Below are 24,766 nucleotides of genomic sequence, written 5' to 3' on the forward strand. Positions count from 1 at the left end.
ACACCAGATTTCTTTTCTAGTAATTTCTCTATCTGACAAAATATTGTTTTATTTATAGAGAAGCCTGCAAATCATACCTTTAACCTTTCACTTGCAAAGCATGTACTCTACAATGAGCATGGCTGGCAAAGTTGGAAGAAATCACTTAATAGTTCAACTCCAGCAGCCACTCTAGATAGTGTCTCTAGTGACTTGTTTCTACTTGTAAACTGTTCTTCCTGTACTGCAATCTTAGTCAGTCAAGTTCCTTTTGGAAATGAAAGGTTAATTTATTTGCACTAAATAACAACTACTGGAGGGATTTCAACCAAATCTGCAGGGCCAATAGAATAATCTAATTATCCCTTCTCTCAGGGCCTATCATAATATTATATGCATCTTCCCGATCTTAGTCTCAGGTTTCAAGTGCTTAATTGGGATTCCCATTGTCTTAAAATTATGCCCTAGTGCTTCTTCTCTCCCCCTTCCATGCATGCCATCTTTTTAAAATACAAACACTCTTTCTGGACAGGAAATGAATCTGTCCAGCAAAGTTTGAAGAAACTATTTGAAGCAACATTTGGGAGCATATTAGTAGTGGAGGCTCTGGAGAGGGTGCCAGTTCACACCAGTTCGGCAGAACCAATAGCTATTTTTTTGATGCCCAGGCTCAGAATGGACTTCCAGAAGCAGCATCCACACAGAGAACCGGTTATTCACATATTTAAATCCCACCACTGGAAAGGTGTTTTGCTCTTCCTGCCCTCTGATAAGCAGAAATGAGGCAAGGGGAAGTAGCCAGCAAGCCTGCGGACAGCATTAGGGGCTTGAGTGTGACCAAGATTGCTGCAGAGATTCTATTCCTGCCTGAACAAACAGAGATTTTATTTCCTTTACCAAAACATAATATATAAAAGCTAAATTGACTGAACAAACCCTGATTTATCAAAGAAAGAGCTGGTCTGAAAAATTGTTCCAAAACCATTTATTTCCCACATATGTTTGATGTATTTCCTCAACTGTTGAGATGCATTTCTGTGCCAGTTGATTTTTCATTATTTGGAATATATTCTCAGTTAAGAGCAAATAATAAAATAAATATATATTCCTCTGGATATTCTTCACTCAATAACTGAATATGTTGTTTCTTTTGGGGCTTAGGAGAAGATTGCTCCCATAATGGTGAGCACTGCTACATCCCCACTTATTCTATTGGGGAGCTGTTACTTTGGACTTTGACAGACAAAATATGTGCTAGGAAGAAAAGCAAACATTTTTTTCTGCACCATATTAAAATTTTAAAGTACCTTCTTTTTCCTAAACTTCAAATGTACTTACTATATTATAAGTGTAAAGTATAATTATAACTTTGGATGAGGTAATAATCTGATTAAGAAATCAATAAAACCCATGTTTGATTTTAATCTATGTTTCCTTAATATTGAAGGGTAAACATAATTAGCAAACCCATGATTCTGGAAATATATTATATCAAATTAGTTTTTTAGGTATTTATACTTTCCCATGACATTATACCTTTTTGTTTTCTTGCTCACGAAAACCAAACAGTTCCATTGTGCTGCTTTGTGTTGAACACAGCCAGAAAAGCACTTAATGTCACCAACAGATGTTTTGCTTTGCTTTTTTGCAGCAGATGGACACTTTTGCTTTTTCTTTCCCAGGAGGAAATGCTAACAGGATTGTGATCCAGCCATGACATCATAAACTGTGACAGTTTACTCTTAAATATCAAACTTTTATCACTGCTATGCGATCTTGCTATAGAGTGCAAATATTTATGACACCAGCTGTACTACTGTTGTACCCACACGAGTATTGATATCCTGCTTCTGTCAATCCTAGATTTTATTCTACGTAAAAGAGTAAACTCTTTTGTACTTTACCACAGTAACAATACCAGTGGAAAGTTTATACACTGTTTATATATTAATTCACTGTCTGAATTAGATTTTGCCATTGGTTGACTGTATAATAATATGCATCCATCTGGAATATCTATGGAAGTTGAAAATTGTGCCAGGTGAAAAATATAAATCAAGATTTTTACCTCTAGAAAATGACTTCCCTATTATTAAACTCTCTCTTGTTGAATTACTACTTCAGGAACTTAGAATCCTCCAAAACCCTAGACTAGTGTTTCTCAACCTTAGCCACTTCAAGAGGAGTGGATTTCAATGCCCAGAATTCCCCAGTCAGCTGTGCTGGCTAAGGAATTCTGGGAATTAAAGTCTACCCCTGTTCAAGTGGCAAAAATTGAGAACACTGCCTAGAGCAATGCCACTCAGAACTCCTGATAAGATCATCCTTGTTTATATCAAAGGTGGGGGAAAACTAAGAAATCCAGAGCATGAGGGCAGGTGAAGTTCTGCAGGTATAGAAAAATCTAATCCACCCAGAAGTAGTAAGTTCAAAATTATATCCAGAAGAAAACCATGACAATCAACTTCTGTGTTGTTGCCAAAAAGCCCGCATAAATATAGGTGAAATGTTTAAATCAGTCTGGATGCCAAATAAAAAGACATCAAAATTGGAAGGCACTCCTGTGGGGAAGAAAGTGAAGCTTCCATAAGCAAATGTGGAGAGCGTAGCATAGGAAAATAAAGGTAGCAAGGAAATCTGGTTTCAACAGTACTGAAAGAAGAAGGAAGAAGAGTTTCACCTAGATATAAAAAATGGAATGTGAAAAATATGAATCAAATTAAACTTGAAATTCTCATAATTGAAATGATTCTTATTAAATTGGTTGTTTGAGAAATAAATGAATTTAAATGAATGAGAACAGACCCAGTATGTGATTACCTGATAATAGAAATAGAGGAATAGAGAAATCGATTGGCAATTATGTTTAAATTATGCACCGGCTATAACCCAACATACAAGAAGATCATATCATTTAGAATTAATGGATAACCAATGAACATCAGTTTTATACAAGCATACTTATAAGCAGTAGACAAAGACATTGAGGAATTTTGTGACAAATTATAAGATGTGCTCAATCAAGAAAAGACAGAGTACTATTAATCAGTAACTGGATAGCAAAAGTTGGAAAATTGAGATTCTGGAATCACTGGAACATTTGGACTGAGTAATGAAATAAGGAAAGAGAAAGGCTTATGGGGATTTCTGACAAGATTATTTATTTATTTGCCAAAGCCTGCTTCAAGCAAAATAGACTCCGCTTCTACAAAGAGATACCAGCAGATGCAAACCCTGGAATCAAATCAAATAAATAATAGACAACAGAAGATAAGTAAATGCAATCCTATCAGACAAAAATACAAACTACAGAACAAACAATACATGATATTAAATATGCAAGTTAAGTTTGGAGAATTAATGAAAAGAGCAGGATGAGTGGAATAATATCAGTCACGATATAGGATAAATATAAGGAAGAAATTAAGCATATTTACCTAATGTGTAAGAACATGAGATGCTATGGGAAGAGTTAAGGTATACTGTTATGAAAGCTGAAGCAAGAATAATATTATCAAAATTTTGAAGTGAATCCAAATGGCTTTCAGAACAAGTTGTGATAACCGAAGAAAAACAGAAGACAAAAGAATTAGGCAATATAGAATTCCAAAATTAAGCTAATTGAAGCAATAAACAAAGCACAGCTAAACCAAATAAATAAAGGTCAATAAACAATACCTCAGTCAAGAATATCAACAAATAAAGGATAATAACAAGAAAAGAAAAATAAGAACTGTTTTTAAGATCAGAGAAATATTCATATAGCCACAGTAGAATTACTTGAAGTAATCCTGAAAGAGACCCAATAGAGGCAAATTAGATTAAAGGAAGATGGAAATATCATAATTAAAAGTATTATAAAATAAGAGAAACGTTTAAGAGAAAAAGGAATTCAAAAATCTATTCCTTCACAGTCACTATATAACTTCATTTTCTCCTGCAGCTTTAAAGTGCTAACAGCTCCATGTCAACACAAAACAAGAATGTGGCAAATTGTAAGAGGTGTTCAATTAAAAAAGAACAGAATGTTACTGACCTGTGATTGGAATGCAAATGAAGACATTTCGAATCATTGGATAAAATCAATTATATACCTATGCTGAAAAAGCAAGATGCAAGAGAATATGTGTAATTTCCTTCAGTATCACACTAATTCTTTGTGCAAGCAAAGTTTTGCTTAAAGTCAAAGAAGAAAAAGCCATACATGGTAAAAGAAAATAGCAAATGAACCAATAGACATGAAATCAGATAGCTAACATTAAAACAAAATTGTGGAGAGACCATGAAATTGTGAAGAATAAACTTGCATGTGTTTTATTGACTTTGTCAAAGAGTTAGTTTGTTTAGATCATGTTAGAATGTGACATATATTAAAACTAATAGAAGTGCTTGAACATCTGCTTATTCTTCTGAGGAACCTTCAACATCAACAAAAGTTACAATAAGAATTATGCTTGGTGAAATTAGAAAGTTTGAGTTGGCTTACAATAGGTAAAGGAATAAGACAAGAATTCAAATGGTCCCCATAATTGTCAAATTTATTTATTATAAGAATGGAATTAGTGACAGCTGAAATGAAAACAAGCAGGCAAAGCATGAACTACAGTATTTCAGATATGCAGATGATACCATTTAGTTACCTAAAAATAAAGAAGATTTAGAAAAGTTTGTTATAAAATAAATATGGAAATACATCTGGGTTAATGGTAAAAAGATTAAGATCATCCAACATATGGATGGTGAAAAAATAAAGATAATTTTGTTTTCTTGGGTTCAAGAATAGATAAAGATAGAAAGTATACTGGAGAAGAAAAGGGAAGATTAATTCTATGGAGGAAAGCAAAGATAGATAAGATTATGAAGAATAAGGATATTTTTATGATTAGAAATATTAGAACATATAAAGCAAAGATGTTCCATTAGTAATATATAGATATAAAGGTTAAATAATTGAGGCAGATCAAGAAAAAGCGCATAGATCCTATGAACTATATTATAAATTGGAAACAGTAACATAGGCTGCAAAATTAGCCAGTCTTTCTGGGTTTATGATAATTTACTACAGGCAATCACCACAGTCAACTTGCTGCAGCTAACTTGCCATGGGACAACTTGCCACAGACAACTTGCTGCAGTACAACTCACTGCAGGACAAGAGTTACATTGATATCAAAGAAATAGTGGAATAGAATCATTAAAGAAAGAATGCAAAAGGAAGGACAAAATGAAATCTGAATGACAAAAATTAAAACAATTTACTTATTTAAATAAATTGAAATAATTAAATAATAAATAAATAAATATTATTTAATTATTAAATTGAATTGATAAATTGTCCTGTGGCAAGTTGTCTCATTGCAAGTTGGCTATGGTGAGTTGGCTGCGGAGAGTTGGCTGTGGAGAGGTGGCCGTGAAGAGGTGGCCACAGCAAGTGGGCTGTGACAAGTTGTCCCATTCCGGTTTTTCGGTCTTGTGCCAAACAATTGTCTCTTGAGGCTAGGATCAGGAAATAGATATATATGTTGAGCCTCTGAAACAAGACAGAATAGAAAAATATATTGATAAGGTTGATGGAAATAGAAAATATGATGATAGATAATGTGGACTGATAGGATCAAGAGAAGACTGCCACCAAATACAGTTGAGATGGTGGATATTAGTCCATGCTGTTGAAAAGGATGAGGTCTGCTAGGCTCATTTCCTTGTTCCCACAAGTATCTCAGTTTGTGCTTCTCATTGTTTGTCTTTACATTATTGTGTTTGATTCTTTTTAAATGCTTCCCAACACATCTATCTTCCTGTGTTTCCTGTTTATGTCCTCTTTTTGTTTTGCTACTTCTGCATAGGTTCATAGGTTGCTAGTTTTCTTTAGTTTCTTTGCAGAAGAATATAAGTTTCATAAACTATTCACACTGCACTTTTGACAAAACTCAAAGGAAATAGTAAAATGCTGCTACATTTTTAGTAGTAATTCAAACTGCAATCCTTACAGCTGCAGGACTACATCCCACAGGAAAGTAAGTGATAATCTACTAGTACAGATGGCAGTAACTGGATTTAGATGATAAAATAGAATGAAGAGCAAATAAGATGAAGAAAAACATTGTAAATTTCAAAAGCCAAATACATTTGTAGCCAGAAATAACAGCTGGAAAATTGGCCTTCTTTGTACAAGACAAAATCAAGTGTCAGTTGGCAAACAATCTTCACTTTCTCTTGCAATAGCTCTGCTGTTGTACTCAGACAGATTGAGAATAAAATATTATACTTTTAAAAAGACATCATAAAGCCAATGGGACTGGTTTCTGAGCAGATGTGAAGGATTCTCTTAAATTCTCTCTATAGAAATAATTACTTATTTTAAAAGTCTACTAGCAACTGTCCTCACAATGAGTAAACATAAAACTGTGATTAAAGAATTGGGCCTGACAAAGGAGGGTGGTGGATTTTGTAAATCTTTTGGCTTTGTATGTCACGCAAACACAGTTCTGGACTACTTAGCGTTATATCAGAGATTTAAACATCCCATCAAATTATATTGAAAGGAAATATCTTTTTGTTGAATTTTGGGGCACAGAACCTAAAGTATGGTAAAACTTAGAAGTGGTAGGTATTATAGAATGGCAGGCACTAATGTTTTAATTTGCCATCTTTAATTCAATGTGCATCTGAACAAATAATGAAGATAAGCTGTATTCTTGCCAAGGAAGTCTTCCAGACTAGCCTCATCAAGTTACTGCTATGGCAATATAAAGCCTGTCTACAATAGTGATTTACTTCCAGAGTAAGACCCGAGTTATGCTATAAATTACTACTCTGGAAGGCTTCTGGAAAAGCCCCGAATGATCACAGTTTTTTCCCTTCATATGTTTGTTTTCACACAAAGGGAGAAAAGTGGTCAGGAGATGATTTCAAGGACATTGGCAGGGAATAATCTACACTTCCTGCATTATATTTAAATTACCTTTGTAAAGGATTAGAAAATGGGAATAAACAAGATATAAGTAAACGCATGGCTTAACCAAAAGCTAAATCTCCCTTAAAAAGCAATTTCTATAAAATCGGATTTATGGAAAGTGTATGGGTTAGTCTGCCATAGGTCAAAATCAGGAATTTGGTAGTTGGTGGTCAGACTAACAAATGTTATTTAAAAGGCATAAGGTTTATAAATTGTAGCTCACTTTATTAGATTCATGGTTGGTTAAATACATATTCTCCAGCATGATTGGATGGAGAACCCACGGATGGGTTGTCTTAATCTATCTGCTCCAATTAGACTAAGTCTGAAATTTAGTAGCGCCCCCTCTGTGCCAACTGCACCCCAGTTTTAGACTTAGTCTCTTTGCTCAAGCAAGAGAAATCTCCTACCAGGGGCCGTTCCTCTGCATCAGAGGCTCCATTCTTCTAACCAGAGCCTGGAGGCCTTAGAGGCAGGGGTAAGCTTGCCAATTGACTGGGGGGGCTCCGCAAAGGACGACGAGGCTCATCAGGCCTGGAGGGAGCCTTTTCTAGGTCCCTCGGCCTCAGCAGACCGCCCCAGCAGCAGGAGAAAGTTTTTGGCACCAATCCAATTTTCAGAGCCTGGAGGCCTTACTAGGCCTCGGCCTGCCTCAGCCTCCTTCAGCTCACCTAATTGTAATCCATTCGCTGCGTTAGGAGCCCAAGCGATTCCTCGGAATGAGGGCTCATTGCAGCTTAGGCCACAGGTCTCAAGGCCTTCTTCTTCTAATGGCCTTTTTTTGGAATCCATTCACTGCGTTAGGAGCCCAAGCAATTTCTCGGAACGAGGGCTCATCACAGCTTAGGCCTCAGGCCTCAAGGCCTTCTTCTAACGGCCGTTTTTTTGGCGCAAACTCTGCGGCCGCCATTTTGAATTGACTCACGGCGGCCATTTTGTATGTGACTGAGGCCCAGACTGCCTGTAACTCATTCCTGAGGGCAGTGTATGATCACCGGAGGCAGAGGCCTCGAGATTCAACTATATCATCTCCACAGCGGATTGGACTGGGGGAGGGCCAGCTCGCTCCCAAGGGACACAGTGCCCACCATTCCCCTGCCCACCCCCCTCACGGTCCGAATCATCTCTGCGGCTCCCTTGGCAAGTTTACAACAGCGAGGGGGGGGCATTTTTGCTAAGGTTGAGCCCAGAGCAGACTCATCATGGCGGAGAAAACCACCAGCGAGCCGGCCAAGAGGAAACATCAAACAGAGGCAAGTGGAAAGAGCACCACCAAGCAAGCCCGGCCAAGCAGGGAGTCCAATATACCACAGATGAGGGAGGAGGAGTCCCAAAGACTGAGAGCGGCCTCCCCAGGTCATACAGGCACAACGGGAAGGCCCAATTTTGAACCCCTTCCTCACATTGTGCCTCAGCCCCAAGGGCCTGGTCTCCCCCCAGGGGAATTTCCCAACTAGAATCAGCCACAAAGGCGGGCCCAGGGACAGGCTTGACTAGCCAGGACACCCTTAATGTGGGCCCCCAGACCACATTCACCCCCACTGCAGCAGGGCTTCACCCCCCTGAGAACCAGACTCTAATCCCGGACTATCATCAGTCCATGATAGCTCAGGCTGTGGGTCAATTCATGGCTTCCCACGCCCAACAATCCATGTATCATTCCAATCTCCAGATATCATGGATGAACCTTCATCAAATCTAGAATCAACAGGGGCTGAACCATCGGGCCTGATTATGTCAGAGGATGAAAGTATCACTTCATCTGACCCTACCCCTCCTGTCGGTCTCTTTGACCATTCACTTTTATTTCCCTGCTAATCAAGGCCTGCACAACTGCAAACCTCCCTCAAGAGCAGGAGGCCCACCTACAACATCCAAGGGTCCCCATGTTACATATACGAGCCCTCAGTCTCTCAGAACCATATCCCCTGCCCCCCCTTTTCTCAATAGGTTCAAAAGCAATGGAAGAAGTTAGGATCCCTCTCAAGCCCTGGTGCCATAGAGAAGACATTATTCAATGTTGCCCCTTCTCTGACCTCCCTATTGGAGGTCCCTGAGATTGATGAGCCATTGAACTCATTGTTTCCCAATGCTAACATTGGGAAAGGCACTTAGAGCGGACGATAAAAAGATTGACTCCGCATTGCGTAGTTCCCATCTGGCATCAGCCTGGGCAACAAAGGCGGCAACATCCATGGCCTTCTTCGCCAGGGCTTCAGCCCTTGGGTTACGTGAGCTCCAGGACAGGATCCCTCCAGACCAGCTCAGAGCTCACCAAAATCTGGGTAAGTTCGTGGCCACGTCTCAATATCTAGCCGACGCTTCCCTGCACATGGCCAGATACACGGCCCGGACCATCGCGGCAGACATCTCCGCACGAGGGCTCCTTTGGCTCAGAAACTGGCGAGCAGACACCAAGACCAAGTGGCGTCTGGCCTCTAAACCTTACACAGGTGGACATCTCTTTGGTAAGTCACTAGAACCATACTTAACTGAAGGTAAGGACAAACGTAAAACTCTGGTTAACTCATGTCACAGAGCAGTTACAGGAGGCTGCCTTTCGGCCAGCTCCATCCTGGGACTGGGCCCAGGGGGATCGTTCAGCATGCAGAAGCAGACCACAGATCCAGGCCAAGAGGCCCCTTCGAGGCCTGGGGGGCCGTTCCTCTAAACGAGGCAAGTGATCTCACAGTCTCACTTCCCATAGGAAGCCGGCTGGCCCCTTATTCCAGCACTTGGACAGCCATCACTACAGATGCATGGGTGTTAGACACCGTCACGCAAGGTCTGAGACTAGAATTTTGTTCTCAACCACCTGACAAATTCCACTCTTGCCCTATCCCAACGAGCATGTCCTGGGCTGACTTTATGTCAAAGGCCATAGCTCAGTTATTACAGATACGAGCAATTGAACCAGTACACAAGACCAAGAAGGACGAAGGTTTTACTCAAACCTCTTCGTCATCCCTAAGACTTGGGGGGCTGGAGGGCAATCTTAGACTTGAAAGGTCTAAACCTTACTTGAGGTATAAGAAGTTTAAGATGCAACCACTTCAATCAACCCTGGCCAGCAAGGCAAGGTGACTTTCTTACCTCAATAGACCTAACTGAGACATTTTCCTAACCACCGTAAATTCCTCAGATTCAGCTATGCCCAATGCCACTACCAGTACAGAGCCCTACCATTTGGCCTCTCATCGACACCGAGGGTATTTACAAGGTACTGGCAGTGCTCGCAGCCCACCTTAGACAAATTCCAATCAGAATTCAATCCTATTTAGATGACATACTAATTCAGTCATCATCATTCCGAAACGCTCAGTCAGACCTCGCCCTAGCCATCAAGGTCTTTCAGGAGCACGGGTTTTTTGTTAATTTCCAGAAAAGCCATACAACAACCCGGCTCCTCCATTTGGGCGCTGTTATAGACACGGACAATTGTACGGTCTACCTATCTCAGGACCGAAGGAACTATTCACACTCTTGTACGTCGGATCTGAAGGGACAGAGTAGTCACATTGACCTCCCTATCACAGCTACTGGGGAAGACGGTGTCCTGCGTGCAAATTGTGCCATGGGCACGCCTCCATGCCAGAGAATTACATGGCTTCTCCTTCCATTTCAGAGACTTCACACCAGCACATCCCACCAGAAGGTCCGAGTTCCACGTCGGTGTTGAACTCCCTTCAATGGTGGGACTCCCCGGCGCTGTCATGGGGAGCAGTATTAGAACCAGACAGGATTACCATTACCACAGATGCAAGCCTGTTTGGGTGGGGGGGGCACACCTCCACACGCACTGGGCTCAAGGTCAGTGGTCCAAACAGGACCTAAAGGACAATATAAACTGGCCGGAACTCAGAGCCATACATATGGCCCTAAAGAGATTCACCGATATAGTACAGGGCCAACATGTCCTGATTTTAACCGACAACATTACAGCCAAGGCCCACGTCAACAGACAAGGGGGGACAAGGTCCAGGCCTCTCATGCAGGAGGCCAAATTGCTGGGGTCCTGGGCGGAACTGAATCTTGCCTCCATCAGGGCGGAGCACATATCCGGAGTGACCAACCAGCAGGCGGACTCACTGAGCAGAGCAACCGTGGACCATTCCGAATGGCAGCTGGATCCGAAGGTGTTCAGAGAGATCGTGGACAGGTTTGGTTCCCCAACCTTAGACCTTTTTGCCTTCCCAATCAACTCACAACTTCCCAGGTTCCTTTCCAGGTTCCCATCTCCATCAGCGGAGGGAACAGATGCACTCCGCAGTCCCTGGCCCAGGGAATTGCTCTATGTCTTCCCTCCCCTGCCACGATCAGGAAGATCCTTCACAAATGAGCAGAGGTCCTCCTGGTTGTGCCGCATTGGCCGAGACGCTCTTGGTCGCCGACCTGATGGAGCTCTCCGCATCCCTTCCATGGAGGATCCCAGCAAATTGCATCTCCCACATTCAGGGGGAACTACGCCATCCAGACCCTCAATGGCTCCAGTTAACGGTCTGGCACTTGAGAGGCAGGCCTTAGGCCGAGACTCATATTCATTGAAGGTCATAGCTATGATTCAGCAATCCAGGTGACCCTCGACAAATAGAATATACGATGCCACGTGGAGAGGCTCCTGTAATTGGTGTTTAGTTCGAAAAATTGACCTTTTGGCGGTTTCAATGCCAGTTATCTTGGAGTTCCTGAGGGATGGTCTAGACAAAGGGCTTTCCACAAGCACCATCCGCAGGCAGGTAGCATCACTTGCCACAGTTATTTCCTGCGGCAATGAATCCTTAACACATCACCCTATGATACACTCCTTCCTAAAAGGAGCTAACAACGTCAGACCATCAACGGTACATAGATATCCCTCGTGGGATCTTCATCAGGTTTATAGGCTCTTGTCTCGCACCCTTTGAACTATTGACACTGGTTTGTTCAAACAGTTATCGATGAAGGTGGCATTTCTTGTTGCTGTAACTTCAGCCAGAAGGATCTCTGAACTGGCTGCTCTTCAGTGAGGAAGGACCTGTGTACTTTCCATAAGGACAGGGTAACCCTTAGGCTAGGCCCCTCCTTCATGCCTAAGGTCAAGTCCTTGTATCATAGATCTCAGGAAATAGTTTTGCCGGACTTCTGTCCTAACCCATCTAATGACATAGAGGTTCAGTGGAACAAATCGGATGTGCGCAGGGCTTATATTGTTATATACAGAGAACCTCATCTTTCCACAGAACAGAGGTTCTGTTTGTGTCCTATCACCCTTCATCACCAGATCAGAAGGTTTCTTCAACCACAATATGCAGGTGGATTAGAGTTTGTATTTCTCTGGCATACCAATCTCAGTCACTGCAAGCTCCTAGGCATTTCACGGCCCATTCCACCCGGGCGCAGCTGCTACAGCTGCCTGGTCTAATCAGGCCTCCATAGAAGGAAATTGTAGAACAACAACATGGGCATCGCCCTCTTCCCTTGTCCGTCACTACAAGATGGACAAGTGGTTATGTAGATACAGGTAGTTATGTCCTGGTAAAAGATTAACACCTGACTCTTTGAGGGGGGAAATCCAATAACCTCCCCCACCCACCCCCAGCATCAACACTGCTGACACTGTTACCACTGCTGCACCACTAGCTGCAGATCAGATGATTGGTGTACTCTTGACTGATCAGCTGTGTTCTCAACTCTCTTGCAAAAGCCAATTGTTAATTTTTCTGAAATTCTGCCATCCAGTATAAACTGGATAAATATTAAGAGAATAACAAGAGTTGGAAGGGACCTTGGAGGTCTTATAGTGCAACCCCCTGCGTAAGCAGGAAATGCTATACCATTTCAGACAAATGATTGTCCAATTTCTTCTTAAAAACTTCCAGCTTAGGAGCAGTCACAACTTCTGGAGACAAGTGGTTCCAGTGATTAATTGTTCTAACTGTCAGAAAATTTCTCTTTAGTTCTAGGTTAGTTCTCTCCTGATTAGGCTCCATCCATTACTTCTTGTCCTGCCTTCAGGTGATTTGGAGAATAGGTTGACACCCTTTTCTTTGTGGCAGCCCCTCAAATATTGGAACACTGCTATCATGTCACTCCTAGTCCTTCTTTTCATTAAACTAAACATACCCAATTCCTGCAACCGTTCTTCATATGTTTTAGCTTGCAGCCTCCTAATTATCTTTGTTGCTCTTCTCTGCACTCTTACATGTGAGATGGGTAATATTAAAAAAATTAAGGCTATCTCAGAAGGTTTAAACAAACTCAATGGATTTTTAACAAAATATACTTGCAAAATGAAAGGACTTATAATTTGTCTTACATGTAACCTGCATAACTACCCTCTCCCCTCCCCAGTCTTGCTTCATTCTTAATTAAATCTTAAATCAGTTATTATACCAATCATCTGATGAAGTAAACTATAATTTATGAAAGCTTTTGCCTTTTAATAAAATGTATTGATTTGAAGACTTCATCCCATTTAAAGTCCCTGCAGTTATTATTTGACTTATCCCACTGCACATAGCTTTTAAGTAGTCTGTCTAGTTATACTTCAGTATACTGAGTAAAAGGAGCCAATTGTAGCTTATTTAACAAAAACTGGATAAATATCCATGGTGGATATCAGCATGAAGCAGGTAATGAATGAAATGACGCAGAGGTGGAGCCCATTTCATTGAACAGAGAAAAGAAACAAAATTATGATTAATTTCATAACAAGAGATGAGGGAAGAGAACAAAAGAAAACATGAATAAATATACAGTACATCTTAAAGTTAAGTCTATTATCAGAATACTTTAAAGTTGCTATTTAATGATTTTTATTCCTCCTTTCATTTAGGAGGTTGAGGTGGGTATATCATTAGGAACATAAATGTTTATTTGTTATTTATTTATCTATTATTTCTTTGATTATTTATCTGTTTTACTTTATAAATAAATCAAGGCAGTGACCATGCATAATGCCCCCCTCTTATTTTCCCCCACAACAATCCCGTGAAGTGGGTTGGGCTGAAAGAGAGTGATTGGCCCAAAGTCACCCATCTGGGCAAGAGTAGAATTAGACCTCCTGTTTTCTAGGCCAGCACCTTAACCATTACATCAGACTGATTGAATGCTGTGGAAATGGGTGATTTAAGTGTGCATAAGAAGAGACAAAACAAAAAATAATAGGTGCTAAATGAATATGGACTAAATACAAAAATAAGTGGCCGGTGCAAAAGAGCTACATTGAGATAATTTAGTTGCATAGAAAGAAAAAGTGTGGAAAACAGAAAGTGAAGGAAGAGTGAATGGATCAAGAGAAAAAAGAGGACTGAGAAAATTGTAGCTAGATTCTCAAAAACAGAGTTTTTTTTTTAAAAAAAATATGAACTGTTGTATAAAGATGGAAAGTTTCTAAGGATAAAAAATATAAAGGAAAAATAACAAATGGAACTGATGTAAACTACATTTAGCTATATCTGTTTCTTACCTCAAGCTTTAATTTTTTTGGCTTTTCTGAACTTTGCACATTGTTTACCCCAAAGCAAGAATAACATAAAAGTTATGTACTTATATAGGAAAAGGTGTCCATAAGAGTTACCAACAACTGAGCCCTTAAGAAATGTATAAGCAACATTTTTGATTCCAAGGCTTGCACAAGTAGAATGAAAGCTATATCCCCAAATACATTCATATCACTACATGCACAGCTCTTCCTTTACATCCATCCATGCATTGCTTATCCATACTTCATATTTCTCCATCTCTTATAGTCTCTGAACGATTATGCAAAAAGCCAAAACAAACATTCCAAAATTATTTTGGAATCTATCAGACAAAGAAATGTGTGCATTTACAGTTTAGTTTTTCAACTACAGTATTGTAGTGTTCAAATTCTTTTACCATTGTCAAAAATATATGATGCCTCTGTTTACTTTGGAAGGCCATGAACTGAACTTCTACTTCCCAGTATATATATATAAAAAAGACTCACAAATGTTATAATTGCCATCTAGAGGAGCTATATGTGCAATGCTGGGATGCCAGAGTGAATATTATTTGTTATGCTGCTGCTATCATTTTCTGCTACTATGGATATTAAGTTGTTTCTGAATGTTTCATAGGAAGTTGGTTGCACTGAACATAGCATTCCTGAACAATGTTCAGATGAAGGTTTTGTTTTGCTCTTCAGATATTTTATTTCCAGAAAAATGATATTGAAATTAGGGTTTCGACTGTCTTAAAACCCAAATAGATCCTTTCGTTATTTCATTGATAAAGTAGTCCAGGATAAATAATGCTTATATTCTATCTCAAAAAAAACATTGCAGACATAATTGCTATATAAAAAGCATTTTATTACTGGGAAGTCAATGTCTTCTAGATTTAGATTTTTTCAAAGCAGAGAAATATACCTTGGAGACTTATTTGTTTGAATCTAGATCCAGTGTCAAAATCAGGGACTGAAATAAGGTAAGCTATTGACTCTTCAAACACAAGAAGCAGCTTTCTTAAGAACATTCTCTCAATCTATAAAGATGTTGATTATGATAACCAAGAATTTGGTTCCCATCCCCTCAGGTCTAAAATGCCCCCGGGTCATTTAAGTCTTATGCCTTCTCCCCAAATTTCTTATAATATCTCTACCCTTAATGCCTGGTCAAAAGTATAAAAACATTTATCTGGTAACTAATTATCAGTTTCTTTAAGAAATGTGATATTCCCTCAAATCCTAGCATTTGGTCAGAATTTAAGGCAATTCTAGACATCATCAGCCATGTTACAAAAATTTGAATGCCAATGGTATTCATCTTAAAAGCTATGCTTATTCTAAAGTGACATTATATTGTTTTGTGTGTCTTTTTATATTTTATACTATACTTAATGTAGTTTTCAATTATTGTACTGCCTATGGAGGCAATTTGTGAAAAGCAATATTGTATATAAACATAAGCTAGAAAAAAAAGAACTATTACAGACCTGTGAGCATAACTTTCTTTTTACATCAAACAGTTATTTTTCACCCAAATAGCAACGCCTGGATGAAGCCGGTAAGTCTCTCATTACCACTTCCCAGCACAGCAAAAATCTTCCAAACTTTCTTATTAAAAATAACTTCTTCAGGGCAAAAATCTAATGATTCCAGCCACTCATTCCCACACTGTTAGTCTCCCAGTCAGGCAACACCTCATCAAATAGTCTTTTGATCTAAGGCTTTTGATCAAACAAGTCTTTCTAAAAATTATCTTAAACATACCATGATGACTGTAAGGGATATTGTTAGTCTTGAAACTCCACTGAAAAAGGAAGCTGCTCCAATTGCAGCAAACAATCCAGGATCAATCCATGCATGACTTTCATCAGTCTGAATTCCAAAAATGGAAACTAATACCAAGCCAACAATTCTCCCATATAAAGCTCCTATGTATCTGCAGAAGAAAAAAGAAAGAATATGAGAAAATTCTACACAGAAAATGCTTCAGATTGTGCTTATTTGATTAATAAATGATTTTTTTTATAATGAGAAAATTTTGGTTAAAATCTTGTGGCTGGGAATAGAAGATTCTCAACAGAAGATTAATTTGGCAACAAAGCAACTGAAGGCTGGCTTCTGGCTAACTTTGGATGAAGTGATTAGAACACCAGGAAGGCTACAGGTTAAATTGGGAAGTAAAAAAAAAAAAAAATAAAGTCAGTGGCTAACCATTTCTTTATTGTTGCTGAGAAAATTATATGAATAAATCCAGGTAGCAACTAGGAGTCATGTTTAAATCAACTAATTAATATTTTTAAATATTTTGTATTTTATTGCACAATAATTCCCCTAAAAAGCCCACGCTGTTTTTTTGTGGGTTTTTTTTTTACAAAATTATGAAAGCAGCATTGGGCTGTAAGTTCTGCCCCTTTAGGACCTATATCTGATGTCCCAAAGCACATATCAAACAGATGATGTTTAACAGTGTTGACACTGTTTTCATCATATTAACTTATTTGGCCATCTCTGCAGATGTCACTGAAAAGTGTCCTGATGCTTCCATAACTATAGTTAAGTTACAAAGGAACTTCTCCCACAGGTTGTTCTTCAGTTCAGGAAGCAAAAGCAATGAATGATATTATGGAAAGGTATGTATAACAAAACATGTGTGTAGCTCAAAAACAGCCACAAAAGAAATATATAAATATTGAAATGTTGAGAATAAGATGGGGGGAAAACATCTTTTTTGTAATAGGAGAAAACTTTGGGAAAGTTAAAAGACAGGTGATAGCATCATTTAAGTCCTGACAGAATTTAGGTGTCTCTTTAATCTTTGTGCCCTATTCCCCAGTTTGCTTTTTAGCAGAGATGACAGCATCCCCAAGCAATAGAAAATGAATATTATACTTACAGCATAGGTATAACCAAGCCACTTGCAACAGCAGAGCCCGAAGTCAAGCAGGACAACAAGAAATAGAGAAGAAGTGCCATAAAAAGAGAGGGATATCCAAATTCCTCATGAGTCCCACGTCTGAATAAGTACATGATTCCTTTCATGCCATTTTCTACCAGGAGGGCAGCAGCTTTAAATTTGGAAGGAGAGAGACAGAATAGAGAAGAGTTCATAATCTAGATTTGTAAAACACACAGACATAAAGATACACATCACATTCATTATGGTTCCTCCTCTTTTCTTTTTAGTTCATTACGCTCAGTAAAATGGACACAGATTGTACACAGTTGTTGCTATTGTTACTATTATTGCAATTATCTATGTTTTCTCTCAAAAGGATGTCAATAGAATAACATAATCACAGAGTTGGAAGGGACCTTGGAGATGGCGCAGTACTGCAGGCCACTTTAGCTGACTGTGTTCAGCAGGTCAGCGGTTCAGATCTCACCGGCTCAAGGTTGACTCAGCCTTCCATCCTTCTGAGATAGGTAAAATGAGGACCCAGATTGTTGGGGGCAATGCAAATATATATATATATATATATATATATATATATATATATATATATATATAGGTCTTTGGTTGTTCGGGTTTTCTCCCGCGTAAAATTGGAAGTGTCTTGGCAACGTTTCGACGAAGTCACATTCGTCATCTTCAGGCTGGTGATTTTAGCTTCTTGCTTTGAGCAGCAATGTGTGGTTTTAGCTGTTTCTTCCTTTTAACTGCCAGTGAGGGTAAATCCCCACATGTTTCCAACTGAAATTCCACTCCAACTCTGCAGCCACCAAACGGATCCTGAAAAGAACAGAATTGGCCCTAATCAGAAATGAACTTCACACAAAAAGATTCCTCCTAGACCGAATTAACAAAGATCTCCTCACACTCCACCTCAAACTCAGCAACAAGATCCACCCCGCACTTTGGGACAAATCCAAACAACTCGCCGTCTGGAGAGCCGAAACACAGACCACCCTCAAGACAGATACACACACCAACAAACTCCGAAGACTACAAGAACGCCAGAAACAAACCCCTCCTCCCTCACAGCCACACATGAAACAAACAGTGCATAACATCTCAGATAGGATCCTCACCAAAGCCGAAACCAATGTCCTTTCCAAAGGATTCAACTTTGCAGTCGCTCCCAAACACATCCCCACTGAAACCATTATATGTGGAGTTGAAACCAGCCTGACCAAAATCAACCCCGATGACGCTAACAAAATCAGACTCAAAATCACCAACATCCTCTGCACCAGCAAGCCACCCAAAAGCAACTTACCCAAAGAGGAACAGACAGCACTACGTAACCTGAAAGAAGACACCAGCATAATAATCCTACCAGCAGACAAGGGCAACGCCACGGTGGTTATGAACACATCTGACTACCAAACCAAATTAACCAACCTACTCCAAGACTCCACATACAAACCCCTAAATACAGATCCCACCACCTACCTGGAAAAAACCACCAGAACCAAGATAAAAGCCTCCCCCATTAGCGAAGAGATCCAGCAAAGAATCATTCCCAGAGAGAAATCATCCAGATGCCCTAAACTCTATGGTCTCCCCAAGATACACAAAGAAGGAACCCCACTCAGACCTATAGTCAGCTCCATAGGCTCACCTCTACAAAACCTAGCCAAATTTCTCGCCAAACAACTACAGCCCTATGCAGAATCCATCACCTCACACGTAAAAAACTCATTCCAGTTTATAGAGATCATAAAGAAACAAAACTTACAGCCCAGCGACCTACTAGTGAGCTTCGATGTCATATCCCTCTTCACCCAAGTGCCTATCAAAGAAGCCTTGACAGCTATTCAAAACAAATATAACCCCCCCAAACACATCTTAGATCTGACCAACCACTGCCTATCCAACACATACTTCATCTATAATGGACAAAAATACAAACAAACAGAAGGAGCACCCATGGGATCACCCCTCTCACCTGTCATTGCCAACCTCTACATGGAACACTTTGAAACCCAAGCTCTAGAAAAATCGGATCACAAACCCAAACTCTGGCTCAGATACGTAGACGACACCTTCATAATCTGGCCACATGGGAAAGAAAAACTGGACAACTTCCTCACACACCTCAACAGCCTACACCCCAAAATACAGTTCACCATGGAAACAGAAGCTAACAACCAACTTCCCTTCCTGGATGTCTTAGTCTACAAGAAATCCAATGGCTCCCTAGGACACACCATCTACCAGAAGAAAACACACACAAACCGCTATCTGCACGCTCTCTCACACCACCACCCAGCACAGATCAACTCTGTAGCCAAGACACTCATCTCCAGAACAAAACGCTTAGCTGACGAACAACACCTAAAACCCGAACTACACACTCTCACCAATGTACTAACATCCAATGGATTCCATAGAAATAAGATTACAAACCTAATCCAAAAAGAAACCCCCACCAAAATCCAAGACAAAGAACAAGAAAACGGCAAAGCCCTCCTCCCATACATAAAAGGCACCACAGACAGAATCAGTAAGATCCTCCATAAACACAACATCAAAACAGCATTCTGCACAAACAGAAAAATATCCACCATCCTTAGAAACCCCAAAGATAAAATTGAATTAGAAAATCAAGGAGTATACGAAATCCCATGCACCACTTGTCCCACCACATACATCGGACAAACCAACAGAAGAATAAGTGCACGCATTGAAGAACATAAGAACTCAGTCAAAAAAGAGGAACCAACATCTTCCCTGGTCCAACACCTTAAAGCCACAGGACATGAAATTGACTTTAAAAATACCAGAACCATTGCCAAAAGTGAACATTTTAATAACAGAATAATCAGAGAAGCCATCGAGATAGAAAAACGCCCACACAGCATGAACAAGCGAGATGATACCTCCCGCCTACCAGCCATTTGGAAACCTGCCCTTATTGACAAACGACTCCCTAACCCCAAAATCTTAAACCCCTCTGCAACTCAGACTAACCTGAGCACAACCAAACAGAACACTCCCCCAGCCAATCAGAGCACAGCCAAGCCCCTAACCATTCAGAACACACCTCCACCCAATCAGAACACAGCCAAGCTCCCATCCAATCAGTTCATACCCTCACTGGCAGTTAAAAGGAAGAAACAGCTAAAACCACACATTGCTGCTCAAAGCAAGAAGCTAAAATCACCAGCCTGAAGATGACGAATGTGACTTCGTCGAAACGTTGCCAAGACACTTCCAATTTTACGCGGGAGAAAACCCGAACAACCAAAGACCTATATACAAATACCCGCGAAAACCTCAGAAAACAAATATATATATATATATACACACATTGCTTACTGGTGTACACCGCTTAGAGAGTGCTTGCACTTAAAGCGGTATATAAGTCTCATAAATAAATAAACCCCCTGCTTAAGTAGGAAACCCAGAAAAATGGTTATCCAATATCTTCTTTAAAATTTCCAGTGTTGGAGCACCCACAACTTCTGGAAGCAAATTGTTCAAGTCTATGTGACTTTGCTATTTAGGTTAATGTCTTACATAAATAGTAAATTCACATATCCTATACGAGAGTGAGAAGCAACTTTTTGACCAGAACTGCTATTGTTGCTATCATTATTATTGACTCTAATAGCCATAGGATATGTCTGATGATGAGATGATCTTTTCAAGGGGTTGGGCCAATTTTTTCAGGCTTTTACTTTTAATTCTTTTTTAGACTCTATGGGGGAGTCTAATCCAAACTCTAATATTCAAATTTTAAAAGCTGAGAATTTTAGATACATCATGGCATCAGCTGCATATCTCATGAAATTGGATGTTCCAATACATAAAAGGGCTTTCATGGCAGCCCAATGAAATGTCTTGATAGAGCAGTGATGGCGAACCTTTGAGAGACCGAGTGCCCAAACTGCAACCCAAAACCCACTTCTTTATCGCAAAGTGCCAACATGGCAATTTAATCTGAATATTGAGGTTTTAGTTTAGAAAAAAACAACTCGTACATTAACATCTTTTGTCTTAAAAGAAAAACAGAATAACAAAGCTTTCAATGATACAAACAACTTTTTACTGAAAGGTAAAAAGTTTGCATTTGGCACGCTTTTGAACAATTAATGTGATTTTTGCTGTTGTATGCATGCTGATCATTTGTCTAACCTTGGCTCATACTTTGTAAGTTTGAGAGCAACACATGCAGCACTTAGGTCATCTGTTAGTCTGTTTCTGGTGTCAGATTTGATATAATTCAAAGCTAAAAACAGCGCACTCGCTCCGGAGGCTTGTTTTGGCTAGGAAGGGGCTCGAGAAATGGCTTTTTCCTTTGAAAACTTAGCCAAAAATTGAGGCGCGCGTGCCCACAGAGTGGGCTCTGAGTGCCCACTCTGGCACGCTTGCCATAGGTTCGCCACCACTGCCATAGAGTCCTAATTATTCCACTTCTGAATAATGTCACAGAATTTACCATCCAACCATATGTACAGTTCCTGCTATCTGACACGAGTTATAAGATAGTTAGATTATGTGTCGCTGTATATGAGGCACATGGTAAATAGGAGCAGCTGAACATGTTTCATTATGGTCTTTTAGCATTAGATTTAGGACCATTGCCTGTTGTTTTTATTAGCCAAAACCACTTGTATTGTGCTAAAGCTTTTTCTTTTAATTAAAATTTCTGTTTTTAACTTACCCCATCATTTATTTTTATCCCTTTAGCTTTTATCGGGTCAGCTATTAACATTTTATCTTTAAATTTCTTTCAGTTAAAATAATACCTTTACTTTTTGTGTTGGTTAATAACTACAATAAAGATTTGATTTAGCTTCCTTTTAGACCAAAGGAGAAAATTGACAGCACTGGAAATTATCAGTTTTACTAGCAATTTTGGTGGTACAAGCTGGGATTACAAAATAGGGAAAAGACCGCTGGGTTCTCCATCCCTGTTCTGAGAGAAAATATTGAAAGAATATAGTGTGATTAGAATGTTTTACAGAGGTCCACAAATTCCCAATATAGCATAATTTGAATCCAAATATTGATGAAAACCAAGGTTAACAACGTCAGAACTGATAGGTTTTTATTACAATCAGTGACCAGTCTACAAAACATCTGTAGGTGAATCTTGTAGAAGAAGATTTAAGCAAAACAGTTCTTGAACAGAGAGAGGGAAGTGGGGAGATTTTTTTTTTCTTACCTTCATTGAAGGTTTGGTTGAAAAATTCTGTTTCATTTGATCTATCTTGTAAAGTGGCTGGTTTACAGTTATATTTGCATATTTGCCAGCTAAGATGATGTCTGCTTATAACCAAAATGGAAAGAAATCATAATCAGTTCAGGATAAGAATATATAATGCAGGTGCTAAGGCAATTATTATCCATATTCTCCTTTCCTGACAGTATATCTGAAGCTCTTAATGTGCTTCCAAAGTTCTTCACATGCAAGATTTCATCTAAGCTAAATCTCTTGAACCAAAAGATGCAATATCGTTAACAAACTGCTTTCAATGCCAGTTAAACACATGGCTGGTGGTTGGGGTGGAATACATTTTTCACCTACCTAGGGTTTTTTTTCTATGCATTGTGAAGTCACTCATCTCCCTATTCAATAAAAAGTTGTTTTTCAGTGAATCATTCTAAAACTGGTGATTATTTGGTATGTTCTATTGTATGTATACTGTTTCTTACATTTTTTAATCACCTTTGGGGAATGGGAGGCTTAATTGGATATATGATATAACCTTCCTATTGCTATGTATGCAGCAATTAGCCTCCTCACCTCCTAATCCAGAAGACAGGGCTCTTTAGGATTCTTGTGTTTTGATGTCAACAATTCAAGTACCAAAGGTTTTGCAGTTATTTAAGGAACCTGCATACGAAAACTGGTTTTTTTTTTTTCTGTGATTCCTGCCAGGCCATAAAAGTGCCTGATTTCATACTTCTTGGCATCACTCTGAAAGGATGCTGGTATTGTCATAAATCGTTACAGAATCTCTAATTATGAGAAGTACAATATTGTATATCTGAAGGGAGTGTACCTTCCCTTTCCTGAGGATCTACTGTGAAATATGTTTATGGACTATCCCTCTAAATATATGACCCAGGTCATATGACATGCCTTGAAGTTACATGATTGAATCAGTTCTCAAACTGAAGTAGCCAGGAGATATTTTAATATACGTGTTCCTTCACTACTTACCTCTGAGACTTACTAGTTAGATCAGATGCTGGCAGCCTCCTGACAGGAGTACAGTGAAAAAAATATGGCAAGTAGACCGTAGCAGTAATAGTCAAAATCTGCATATAGTATTTTAAAATACAGAAAGAAATGTTCAATGATAGCCTAAAATCAGCCAGTTCAGACCACAGGAACATCTACAGATATATTCACACAACCTAGATCAAGCAATTTACCTATCAGATTCACAAAATATTTCAGAAAGGGGCATTTAAGCTCATGTAAGAGCTAAAATCAAAGGCAATAATCCAATAAAAATAATCTTCATAGCACTAGAACAATCAAAACTATTTTTATTCGTTTGCTAGTCTTTAGGCTGATAGTTTTCTGCAAATTGTTGCCCTCTAGAGATACTAAAATTTAATTTTTGAATGCCACTGCCTAATAGGAAGGGTAGGCTCCATGTGTGGCATAATGGAAAGCATTGGATTGGGAGAGACAAGAATATTGCACTTCATTAGAGGAGAAAGATCTGTTTTTGAAAATGGTCTGGAAATTTCAATTCATCTAAAATAAATTGCAACACAATTAACTGACAAATTGGGTCATGTTACAACTCAATGTTTGATGATAATAATCTAATTCAAAACACCACTTTGTATTTGGCCTGAATTTAATCAACAAGTTTGGGAGTATATGAGAATTGTACTTCTACTTATCTGGTCACATCAGTTTACAGAAAGAAAGGTATTTTGTGCTTTAAGTACGCTTTATGTAGTGTAATATATGTACACTTGGCCAAATAAAGTTCAATTCAATTCATATGTTTCTCAATGATACATTTACATATTCCTATATTCATAATCAATGTTTATTGATTATGTTTGCTTAGTTTCATTCTTAAATATAATTCAAATGGAAGCATTGTGTTAAACTTGAACTTTTAAAGTAATATTTCCAGATCTTTCAACTGTTCACCGGTATCATGGAAACCCTATTTTGTTAAAAACTGAATATTAGATTTCCTTGTAATAAAAACAGATAAGGAATTTTGCAAGGAAAGAACATTTCTGAATTTATTTTTATTAATAGTTTTTCTATTTCATAATATAAGGATTAGCAAATGAAAGTTGTTTTAAGAAGAACATATTTGCAATTAATTTTTGTTATCTCTATTATATTGGCATCTGTTACATTCCACCTTTGTTATTTTTATACATAACTCAAGGTGGCAAATCTACCTTACTCCTTACTCCTCCTACTTCCCTCACAACAACTCTGTGA

General features: G+C 39.0%; 1 protein-coding gene across 2 annotated transcripts in view; it reads right to left on the reverse strand.

The window, feature by feature from the left end:
• LOC120303772 (chloride channel protein C-like) overlaps positions 1 to 24,766 on the reverse strand; it is an 80,464-nt gene that overhangs the window by 30,821 nt on the left and 24,877 nt on the right. The window contains exons 8-11 of one of the 2 annotated variants that reach the window (XM_039333542.1): positions 23,504 to 23,601; positions 22,502 to 22,602; positions 17,281 to 17,452; positions 16,152 to 16,323 (exon numbers count right to left, since the gene is read on the reverse strand). In XM_039333542.1, coding sequence (XP_039189476.1) covers positions 16,152 to 16,323; positions 17,281 to 17,452; positions 22,502 to 22,602; positions 23,504 to 23,601 — 543 coding nt within the window. Of the gene's footprint in view, positions 1 to 16,151; positions 16,324 to 17,280; positions 17,453 to 22,501; positions 22,606 to 23,503; positions 23,602 to 24,766 lie in introns of both variants that reach the window. The other variant, XM_039333541.1, reaches the window with a different exon arrangement.

This window comes from Crotalus tigris, unplaced genomic scaffold (assembly GCF_016545835.1).
Source record: "Crotalus tigris isolate CLP2741 ecotype Arizona unplaced genomic scaffold, ASM1654583v1 scf7180000024506.7606697, whole genome shotgun sequence".
Classification (NCBI taxonomy): domain Eukaryota; kingdom Metazoa; phylum Chordata; class Lepidosauria; order Squamata; family Viperidae; genus Crotalus; species Crotalus tigris.